Genomic DNA, 12,419 nt, shown 5'->3' on the forward strand with positions numbered 1-12,419 from the left:
ATGTGGTTACATCATCCTCACAGAGTTTCATTTTTTAAAAAGTTGATGTTCAGCAATTTGGGTTCATCTAGGTCTATTTCTTTCCGTTTGGTTTTATTCCAAGCTTTATTCAATTATTTTCCTTCCGTGTTGAACATGGGGGCACTCAATTTTCATTACAATAAAAAGCACATCACTAGACTAGGATCTCACAAAATGCTGGATTGTCTTTAAGAAAGAGAAACATATGATCAGGATCTGATGATGGATTCTAGAATCTGTGGACAATTTGCCTAGAAAATATCTAGTGTTCAAATTAGAACCTAGTTAAGAACAGCAGAAGTGTGAATACATGGTCTGCCTTTCAGTGTATTTTAAAGGTGGGAAAACAGAAGTACAGAGTGGAAAAATGAATGGCCCAAAGCTACAGAGTCCTTCTGAGGTAGAGTCAGAAGAGATAAGACATCTTCAACTCAGACTTTACTAACCATGACATAGCTTAGCAGCCTAGGGATTTTGGTGAATTGAATTTCTCAGAATAGCCAAATGTACTTAGTTTCCAGAGCTCTGGTCTTTTGAAAGTGTTAAATGCTTCTGTGAGGTCAGTGGACACAGCAAAGAGGACTTGGAGTTGCTCTCTGTACTTTTCCTATTTTTTTGTGCTGCAAATCTCCTCCTCGTATCATTCATGCATTAAATCACATGGATTAAACTAATCTATCTAGAGATCAATGGTATTTATTGAGTGCTAAATTGTTGTATTGTACTCTCCCAAGCACTTAATACAGTGCTCTGCACACAGTAGTGCTCAATAAATATGATTGATTGATTGATCAATTGATTCATTGTAGAGCACTGTACTAAATGCTTGGGAGAGTAAAATATAACAGTATAACAGAGTTGGTAGACACATTTCCTGCCCACAACAAGCTTCTAACCTCACCAATTCTGCATCTCCACTTTCTGACCCCAACCACCTAATCTGCCTTCTCGCCCACACACTCCACCCTAAAAAACTGTCCTCTCCCCTCACAGAGAACTCCGATCTTGTTCCATTTATGACAGGCTACCATGCCCCATTGGGTCTTCCTACCCAACCTCCCCTCTCTCAATGCACAAAACCAGGCCCAAATCCAGACAACGTAAAGGCCTAGTGTAGCTCAGTCCCAAACAATGAGACAATGTAGCAGGGGACTAATGGAAAATGAATGCATTGGCAGACCAGCCTGGCAGGCAGCAATCAGGAGAGGAGTCCTCCTCAAGCAAATGCTTTGGAAAAATCAGGATACCTTTGGCTGTACGATCATCTTCTAGACTGTAAACTCATTGGGGGCAGAGAATGTCTCTGTTGTATTGTTGCATTATACTCTCCCAAACTCTTAATATAGGTGCACTATACATAATAAGGGCTCAATATATACAACTGATGACTGACTGACAAGAAGCAGATTCAGAAACAGAGACAGACACATATGGGACAAACACATTAGCTCAGCAAGGATCTATTGTTACATGCAAACAATGGGAAAGCTAGGGTTGGTTATGCAGAGATCTTTTCTTTTTAAAGCAGATGCCCTCACCAACTGATTTCAGGTTTCATTGTCCTCATGATTCCCCATAATTTCTTGAATAACTTTGGTTTAGATTACTAATGTAGTCTGAAGACTTGTCACTGCCTCCAGAGAATCTAGTGAGTTAATATTTCAAGAAACCCTTCTTTCTTTCATATGTAGCTACCAAGTAAAGATTTGCAGCATACAAACTTTTAATTAAACTATCATAGCCACAGTAATCAAAGTGAAATAAAATGGGAGTGCAACATTGCCGAATCCTAATTAGTGTTGCCGGCTTTGGAATAAAGTGCTGAATTGAAAATTCAGCAAATGTTGCCAAGATAGATTTTGATGGTATATAAATATTGTTTCTATTGTTAAATAAGCCAGCTCTTATCTCAGGTAGCAGTCTATGAACATAACCTGGTAAAAGTTTAGTTTTATTCTTTATTGAGATGAAAAGTTAATATGTGATTCAAATTACTTGCTAAATGGATCTTTCTAACCTAAGAAATTGATGGACACACGAGCTTATATGAAGGAAACGTAACATCACAATCAGCTGAAAGGATAATTTTTTTTCAATGCCAAAACTATATAAATCAATCAATCAATCAATCAATCAATCGTATTTATTGAGCGCTTACTGTGTGCAGAGCACTGTACTAAGCACTTGGGAAGTACAAGCTGGCAACATATAGAGACAGTCCCTACCCAAAAGTGGGCTCACAGTCTAGAAGGGGGAGACAGAGAACAAAACCAAACATACTAACACAATAAAATAAATAGAATAGATAGGTACAAGTAAAATAAATAAATAAATAAAGTAATAAATATATACAAACATATATACATATATACAGGTGCTGTGGGGAAGGGAAGGAGGTAAGATGCGGGGGATGGAGATGGGGACGAGGGGGAGAGGAAGGAAGGGGCTCAGTTTGGGAAGGCCTCCTGGAGGAGGTGAGCTCTCAGTAGGGCCTTGAAGGGAGGAAGAGAGCTAGCTTGGCGGATAAATGTTGACATAATTTGGCTGATGACATAAAAAAAGTTTACAAATTAAGTTTGGTGCCGGTTCAGGAATGTACTTAAAAATGAAAAATAATCAGCATTTAGCTGAGTTTTAATTCTTTATGCAGTAGAACAAATTTAGATGTGGCACAGCCATATTTTAATAATAATTTCAAGCTGAATTGACACAAAATAATCAAATTTCCATAGGAATTTTTCCTTGCATTCTTGTCAGTTTAATTAGAAGAGGCCCACTTTGGTAGGCCCCATTTTGAGAGAATCTGTCAGGGATTTTCAGTGAGAATTTTTATAATGATCATTTCAGTACGGTTCAATAAATTCCAATTAACTAGTAAATCATTTGCTTGCTGATACATCTAAAATTATATTCTCAAAATATTAAATAATTTTGTCAAAATCCCTGTAATGAAATAATAAAGGCTAAAATTTGTTCTTTAAACCAGTGGCTATTTCTTCAAGGTTCCTAATTTCATCATTTACAGTTTAAAAGATGAATTAGTCTGCACTTTAAAATGGGGAAGTCTGTTTTTATATCCATCCCAACTGAATCATAACTTGGTGAAAAAAAGCTTCTTTGGATTCTGACGGTACATAATAGAGTGAAAAGTTGTAATGTCCAGATAGAATTTTCCCACTGGTTCCCATTCAGCAACTCTCTGTACAAAGAAGAGGTTGTACAGAGTGGGATCTTGCAAAATCTCTGCAGTAGCTGTTCATTGTAGCCAGGCTTCTCTGATCCAGAATATATTTGGGTCCAAACAGGAAAATTAGCAATATCCAGAAGCAGGATATAGTGCCATTGCTGATTCAAGAGACATGTTGTAACTATGTGGTATGTGGTCCCTTTGCCAATTTCTTGGACAACTCCAAATCTAGAAAGAATTGAATTAGTTGCAAATATGTTCTCGGTCTCCAAGAACATCGTAGATGAAGGCCTTCATTTGGCAGGAGAAGCAGAGCTCTGAGTCCTACAAAAGGAATGTGGTTTGGAAAAGACCGCAGGGCCTACATCGGTCTTGAAAGACTGCAAACTCTCTGTGGGCTGGAAATGTGTCTAGCAACTCTGTCGTATTGTACTCTCCCATGCACTTAGTACAGTGCTCTGCACACAGTGAGTATAGATGGAAAAACCACTGATTGAAAGCTACTCTAGCAGCAGCAGAATATTTAAGTATGAAGGTCAAAAACAAACATGTATAGTTATATAATGTTTTATACCTGCACAGATCACAAAAACAGATCCAACACAAGTTTGGCTGTTCATGCTTAGGAAACATAGATTCACAGAACTATCCAGCATATTTGTTTTGTTGCTGTTAGCAAATTAAAAAGCTTACAACCCTTCTCTGTTCTTTCCCCACTATCAGATTCTCAGCTCTTCTTGGCTTCTGAAATTACCCTGCTTCTCCTTGAAGCCAGAGGAAAAGTACAAGATGCTTTATTGCTGACTTCCAAACCTCAGAAACAATAGTCAAATTGACTTCTGTCCTTCAAGATACAAAGGGCAGCCCAATGAAGGTTAAAATGAGAATTCAGCTCTTCTAATGTAAACATAGCTATGTTTGAAAATTGGCTGTGGTTATGATGGACATATCTTAATTCATTAGCTGGGACCACATCAAAAGTCCATTATAACTCTATGGAATCAAATGAATATATTTAGCTGCCTGGTGCTATCCCAGGGCTCATACAATCTAATTAGCCCAATTTCACTACTCTGTTCAGAGTTTGGAGAATATAAACTTGAGTTAGAGCCTTCTTTTGATTCAGGGTGTTGATTTAAAAGGTTCTCACTATATCCCTGACCTCTCTGGATACTACTACTACTACTACTACTACTACTACTACTACTACTACTACTTGGCTCAGTGGAAAGAGCGTGGCCTTGGGAGTCAGAGGTCATGGGTTCAAATCCTGGCTCCACCACTTGTCAGCTGTGTGACCTTGGGCAAGCCACTTCACTTCTCTGTGCCTCAGTTACCTCATCTGTAAAATGGGGATTAAGACTGTGAGCCCCAAGTGGGACACCTGATCACCTTGTATCCCCCCAGCGCTTAGAACAGTGCTTTGCACATAATAAGCACTTAGCATATACCACCATTATTATTATTATTATTATTACTGGAGACCACATATTGCACTCAGGATCACACCCCATCAGCTCACTCCCACCTCCTTTGTGGACAAATTCCCCTTCCTTTCGACCTCATTCTAACCCAGATGTGCCTCATCCTTAACATCACCTAGATGTGCCTCAGTTCCAGATGAAACCACCTTCCCTGCCACTCCCTCCCAAGGGGCCTCACCTTCTCCCACTACCTGCCACTCATGTGGAAAGTGGGAGGAGTCAGTCTTCTCCTTGACCCCCAATGCAGCTTTCGCACCATCCCCACCCTTCCATCCCTTAGAGTTATTTTTTTTTTCCTTCAAAGTACACACCATCCACCTCTTCCATCCACTTTTCATCTAGGGACACCTTATACCCCCCTTAACACCTTACGTTGTTTACTCTTGATTTGTTGGATTTTCCATTTAGATTTTTTCTAATTTGATTCCTGAGTAAACTGTAGAAACAGAAGGCATCTATTTGTTCTTTTTTCCTTTGAGTGGGAAGCACTTTTTTTCTTCCTGTGGAAATATTTTCTGTACCCCTTTGATGAGGTCATTCAACTCCTGGTGTTTTCAGTAAATCAGTGCTATTTATTGAGCACTCACCCCCGAGTGTAAGGCATGATATTGAGCACTTGGTAGAGTATGACAGTAGCAAGACACACATTGTTCCTTTCTCTCAAGTAGTTTAGAATTTAGTGGGGAGACAGACAACAACTTTTTATAGTTTATAGGGAAAGCAGGAGGAAGAACAGAGATAAAGCAGGAGGAAGAACAAGGATAAAGCAGGAAGTACTTTAAGCACTTCAGGACAAAACAGTTAACGGGATTAAACTAGACAGTCCAAATTCCAGAACATTTGTATATTTTTTTTTTAATTGCCTGGGAAAGTCACCCCAATTGCAGGGCAAATACCACAGCTGGAATACTCAACAGTAGAGCAGTAAGTTGCATATGTTCTGTAGTAAAAACTCAACAAATAAGAATTTGTCAGAACACTGGTCAGGTCTAACAACTCTGATGCAGATGATGGGAACAGGATTGACTTTTGCTCATATATATATCACTCTCTCTCTCTCTCTTACCCTGGATACTTTGGGCTAGTCATAGATCTATTCAGATAGCCTAAAAGAAGCTTAGCCCTGTGTGGCAATTATTGTCCAATATAAATCAGGTTTTCTGGTGTCACAGGACTTGGCGTATTTGATCAAAATTTTACGTAGCTCATTGTTAATTGACAGTTATTGCTGCATTCCTGAAGAGGGGTCTTGAGCACAAACATTGTTTTAATAATGTTTTATAATGATTTATAGCTTTGTTTTTTCTTTGGTACAGAGAATTTCCATTTGTTCCTCCCACATACTAAAGCCTATACACAACTTTCAAAATTTCTTGGTCTGTCCACCCTTATATCATGTCCTTACATACAATCTTAGTGACCTGGTTCTGTGTTCTCAGTAATAATAATACTAATACTAATAATTGTGATATTTGTTAAGCGCTTACTATGTGCCAGGCACTATATTAAGCGCTGGGGTGGACACAAGTAAATAGTGTTGGACACGGTCCCCATCCCACATGGGGCTCATAGTCTCAATCCCCATTTTACAGATGAGGTAACTGAGGCACAGAGAAGTGAAGTGACTTACTCAAGGTCACACAGCAGACAAGTGGCAGAGGCAGGATTAGAACTCATAATCTTCTAACTCCCAAGCCCGTGCTCTATCCACTACACCAAATGAACTATTTTCTCTCTGACCTAAGATTTTTCCTGGTTCCTTCTGCCTCGACTGATGATATCTTTCCATAGGGTTGATAGATGTTGCATCATCAAAAATGCCAGCCACAGCTGTTCAGGTTGAGTCTCTGGATTTAGAGGAGTTTAACAATTTTGGATTAAAATAAAAAAAAAACAGATTTTTATCTCCATTACTAGGCTCTGTGACCTTGGGGAAATAAAGTCATTACCCTGTACTTCAGAGGGGGTATGGTGTAATAGGTGGTTATGATATAGTGAGTCTTTTAATTATTATGTCCCACACATACTCTGGCTAAGGTCAGCTCCACCAGCTGACCGGTGGAGCAACTAGTCAATTTCCATTTGGTGCTTGCCAGTCTGTTTCAGTGTTGTCTCTGGCATTCTTCTCTCATTACACACAATTCTATTATTATCTAGGGGAGCTGGTTTCCCCTAATCAGAATGGCCTAGTGGAAAGGACACAGGCCTGGAAGTCAGAAGTCCTGGGTTCTAATCCCAGCTCCCCTACTTGCCTGCTATGTGACCTTGGGCAAGTCACTTAACTTCTCTGTGCCTCAGTGACCTCATCAGCAAAATGGGGATTAAATGCTCCTCCCTTCTATTTAGACTGTGAGCCCCAAGTGGGACAGGGACCTGATTATCTTGTATCTATCCCAGCTCTTAGTACATTGGCTGGCACATAGCAAACACTTAGCAAATACCACAAAACAAAGCAAGGCAAGAAGCAGCATGGCCTAGTGGAAAGAGCAGGGGCCTAGGAGTCAAAGTACTTGAGTTCTAATCTTAACTCCACTACTTGTGTACTGTGTGACCTTGGGTCAGTCACTAAACTTCTCCGTGCCGCAGTTACCTCATTTGTAAAATGGAGGTTGAGACTGTGAGCCCTATTTGGGACAGGGACTGTGTCGTCCTGATTATCATGTATCATTTAAAAAAAATCAGGACCACCTCAACATTAACCCTTTCCTTCCCCGATGTGAGATTCATGTTTCCTTCCACACTGGAAGCCTGGCTGAAATTCAGTTTTCTCTGTGGCTCTGTTTTTTTTTTAACCCCCAGTTTCCCACCCCCTCTTCTTTGCCCAATTCCTCCCTGTAATCGGCTATGCTCCAAATGATGTCACTTGGTGAGTGATTGACATCCCATTCAATAGAGGCTCTCTCTGGAAGGGGCCCTGAGGAGTGAGCGGATTCCTTGTAGGCCCCCTTGCCTATTTACCTACTGGACTGTCACAGTAGGAATAATATTGCTTTCCATATTTCCATCTGCCATTCCTTTGGTTTTTATTTTAGGCAAAATATTGGAAAAAAAAAAAAAAACCAAATATATCAAAAGGAGAAGTGAAAATACTTGTTTCAGCACTTTAATATGTCAGCATCTGAGTTGTCTTCTCTTCGAGAGATGATCCTTGAAGCCAGGAAATGTTGCCATACTATTGTAGAGTATCTTTTTACAGGACCCATTAAATAACATTCTAAATCTGATCATCTAATTTATTACCTGAGAGTCTAGTAGTAGATAATGTCCATAAAGCTTGTATGACTCTGAGAAAAACTACCATGTACATACCATATAAGGGAGTGCTATTTTTAGTTGTATATATACCTCTCCATTAGGAAACAAGATCAACAACTCATTTCACTCTGGCTATCAAGCAGTAGTGAGATAGGAGAAAAGCTCCCAATTCAACATTTTAGAGGTGAAAGATTATTTTTTATTCCATTATCAGTCAATCCCTGAATAGCTTTATAAAATCACATTACATTTGCAGCCAGCAGGCGAAAAGGGATTCTCACTGCTTTTATTTGGAATTATTTCACTCTCACCAGAAACCACCACTTGATTTTATTTCATACCAATTCTTTGCCCGAAAAGCAATACTGGAAAATAAAGCAGAAGTAATAGTTTGTAATATCTGTTTTTTTCACTTCCCATTTTGTTTCTCATTTTCCCTACTATAGATTATATTTTGATCCCATTTACTGCATTTTTGCTAAATTCCTCTCCTCTTACGTGACTCATCTTTCATTCCTGGAAACATTTGCACTACAGTGCAGCTGATTATCCCCATCCGGTACTGCCAAGACCTGGATATTTCCCAGCTGTCAGTAAGGGCTCCAAAGATGTGAATGAATAAAACACTTAGCCAGGTAGAGCAGCAGATAGGAATGCTTTACTGAGGTGGACAAAGGAAACAGAAACGACAGAACTAGAAAGAGGGAATGTGGGTGTGGGAAGAACATGAACAAGAGAGACTGTAAGCTCACTGTGGAAAGGGAATGTGTCTGTTTATTGTTGTATTGTACTTTCTCAAGTGCTTAATACAGTGCTCTGCACACAGTAAGCACTCAATAAATGCGATTGAATGAATAAATGAATGAGAGAATGAACTATTTGGTAGCTGGGGTTCAATTCATAATTGGTTTCAGTGATTGAGTTTGCCACATGTATTCACTGGGTGCATTAAATCAGACCTCCTGAGCAGGTGAAGAAACTGGGACAGCAAAGTGAGGTGAAGGGCTCACCTAAAATCATAAAGTGGCCAGGGCTCCACAGAACAGGGGATTTGGGGGGCAGGATTTTTTTTCAGGTAACCTCCTTTTCTGCAAAGAGCAAACCTAAATGTAAGTACAATACTAATGCTAAGAAGGGTTGCCCATACAGATAAGGCTGATGTCTATGTAGCTACATATAACTACTCCCACTCATTCATTCATTCATTCATTCATTCAATCATACTTATTGAGCACTTACTGTGTGCAGAGCACTGTATTAAGCACTTGAGAAGTACAAGTTGGCAACATATAAAGATGGTCCCTACCCAACAGTGGGCTCACAGTCTAGAAGGGGGAGACAGAGAACAAAACATATTAACAAAATAAAATAAATAGAATAAATATGCACAAATAAAATAGAGTAATAAATTCATACAAACATATATACATATATACAGGTGCTGTGGGGAGGGGAAGGAGGTAAGGCAGGGGGGATGGGGAGGGGGAGGAGGGCAAGAGGAAGGAGGGGGCTCAGTCTGGGAAGGCCTCCTGGAGGAGGTGAGCTCTCAGTAGGGCCTTGAAGGGAGGAAGAGAGCTAGCTTGGCGGATGTGCGAAGGGACAGATGTGTCCCATCTGTTAGCCCATCTTGAGTAACCTGATGTCAGACTCTCCACCAGAATTAAGGGCTTTACCAGTCCCCTGACCTGTCTCACCACCATATTGTCACTCGGGGGTGTTTCAGGGCACTTCTCAAAGAGTCCAGGCAGGTTGGGAATAGGGGTCCTAGCCCTCCTAAGCAGATGCTGTCCATCAGACCTCTCTGGGACCAGTCAGAAGGTAGGCATGAGCCCATGCGCATGTGTGCATCTGCACGCGCACACATACACACACGCACACACACACACACACACACACACACACACACACACACACAGAGTCCAAAGTCACTTTTGCACAGGTTCAAATAGCTCATAAGGTTTCCCAAAATAATACCTCAAATTCAACAGTTTGCAATCCTCTGGGCTGACTTGTAACGGAATTGGCATCATCTACTCTGTAAAGCAACCTGTGAATTTGAGAAATTGGGGGCAGGGTGGGGAAGAGTATAAGTTTTGTCCCATGGAGACTTGGCCAGAGCGTTGGGGCAAAGCAGAAATCATATTTCAAAGGTCCAGAATGTCTGATCCCTTGCTGAACTCATGTTGTGTCCCACAGCATAAGATGATTGTGCCTGAGATGGCTTCCCAGTTTTCAGACAGGACTGATTCTGCTCATCAACTGCGCATACAAATACTGATAGATCTAAAACCTTAAAAGGAAAGACTCTGGCAGAGGACAATGAAAAATGGATCTATAAGTGTTTTGTTGATTTTACAGTATTTATGTGGCTTAGGCCTAGTGGTCTCTTTTATGTTTGTCCTTGTTGAAATATCTTTGTGCATTATGTGACCTGAATACCAAAGGTAAAAGATAGCAACTGAAAGGTGGAACACATCTATAGTCACTTGCTTTCACTCATCCTACCCTCTATATTTATGTCACTGGCTGTTCATAAATCTGCTCTGGGAGAAAGTAGAATGTCATTTAATTTTCAATTACCTAAAGCAAATTGGCTGCTTGTAAGTATGAAACATTTGGATGATGCTACTTGTGGGGAGAGGAAGATGTGTGATCACTGAATTTCTAGTAAACTGTTCATGGAATGTGACTCAATACCAACTACAAAAATGAAAGACTATTATGTGATGTGATGAGCTGTTCCTTACAGTTGGATTCTTTGGGGGCTGAGTAGAAGCTGAGGGGGATGCTTCATACAGTGCTCTGCACACAGTAAGCACTACGCTCTGGGCATATTACTCCCCTCCTCAAAAATCTCCAGTGGCTACCAATCAATCTGCGCATCAGGCAGAAACTCCTCACCCTGGGCTTCAAGGCTGTCCATCACCTCGCCCCCTCCTACCTCACCTCCCTTCTCTCCTTCTACTGCCCAGCCCGCAACCTCCGCTCCTCCACCGCTAATCTCCTCACTGTACCTCGTTCTCGCCTGTCCCGCCGTCGACCCCCGGCCCACGTCATCCCCCGGGCCTGGAATGCCCTCCCTCTGCCCCTCCGCCAAGCTAGCTCTCTTCCTCCCTTCAAGGCCCTGCTGAGAGCTCACCTCCTCCAGGAGGCCTTCCCAGACTGAGCCCCTTCCTTCCTCTCCCCCTCGTCCCCCTCTCCATCCCCCCATCTTACCTCCTTCCCTTCCCCACAGCACCTGTATATATGTATATATGGTTGTACTTATTTATTACTCTATTTATTTATTTATTTATTTATTTTACTTGTACATTTCTATCCTATTTATTTTATTTTGTTGGTATGTTTGGTTCTGTTCTCTGTCTCCCCCTTTTAGACTGTGAGCCCACTGTTGGGTAGGGACTGTCTCTATGTGTTGCCAATTTGTACTTCCCAAGCGCTTAGTACAGTGCTCTGCACATAGTAAGCGCTCAATAAATACGATTGATTGATTGATTGATTGATTAAATAAATCCCATTGATTGAAAAATAACACCCATTCTGTAAGAAATGGAGGTGAGAATTTGTCTTAATGCACTTGATTAAAAGCACACATTAATTCTTATGAAAATGAAATAAAAATGAAGTGCCCTGATTAAAGTATTATCTTTAAACTTTCTCATTCTTTTTTTTAATATCTTTAAATACAGAATCCCCTTCACCTACAGCTGAGTTTAGAAAATTCATTAAGTTCTGATGCAGAGGTCACCGTCTCGATCCTGACCATGAACAACTGGTACAATTTCAGTTTGCTGTTATGCCAAGAAGAGTGGAACATCACAGACTTTCTCCGCCTCACACAACAGAACTCCAAGTTTCACCTGGGATCCATTTTGAATATCACAACTAACCTCTCATCAAGTCAGGACCTTTTGAGCTTCTTGCAGGTCCAGCTAGAGAGCATTAAAGATACTACCCCCACCATGGTGATGTTTGGCTGTGACATGGAAAGCATCAGGAGGATTTTTGAAATCACCACCCAGTTTGGAGTGATGCCCCCTGAGCTTCACTGGATACTTGGGGATTCTCAGAACGTGGAGGAACTGAGAACAGAGGGCTTGCCTCTGGGCCTCATTGCTCATGGCAAAACCATGCAATCGGCTTTTGAGTACTACGTTCAAGATGCAATGGAGCTAGTAGCAAGAGCCGTGGCCACAGCTACTATGATCCAACCAGAACTTGCACTCATCCCCAGTACGATGAATTGCATGGACACAGGTGTAGGAAATCTCACATCAGGACAGTATTTATCCAGGTATGATGGCAAGCCTCCTGTTTCTTTTCCCCTTGTGAAACAAGATTTGTTGAACAAAATGGAATCCCATGTATATTACTTGCAGAGAAATTATGAAATCTGATTTGGGGATCATAATCTATTGGCTAAGTTAAAAATTGGTGAGCTGGCATTAGAGCAACTGGTCTTCTGAGGAGAA

At 40.9% G+C, this 12,419-nt stretch overlaps 1 protein-coding gene across 2 annotated transcripts in view; it reads left to right on the forward strand.

Moving 5' to 3' along the window:
- The window catches only part of GRIN3A (glutamate ionotropic receptor NMDA type subunit 3A), a 147,580-nt gene that overhangs the window by 42,536 nt on the left and 92,625 nt on the right, over nucleotides 1–12,419 (forward strand). For both annotated transcript variants that reach the window (XM_038769982.1, XM_038769983.1), the window contains one exon: nucleotides 11,637–12,241. In XM_038769982.1, coding sequence (XP_038625910.1) covers nucleotides 11,637–12,241 — 605 coding nt within the window. The remainder of the gene's footprint in view (nucleotides 1–11,636; nucleotides 12,242–12,419) is intronic.

The sequence above is a fragment of the Tachyglossus aculeatus genome, chromosome X4 (assembly GCF_015852505.1).
Source record: "Tachyglossus aculeatus isolate mTacAcu1 chromosome X4, mTacAcu1.pri, whole genome shotgun sequence".
In the NCBI taxonomy this organism is placed as follows: domain Eukaryota; kingdom Metazoa; phylum Chordata; class Mammalia; order Monotremata; family Tachyglossidae; genus Tachyglossus; species Tachyglossus aculeatus.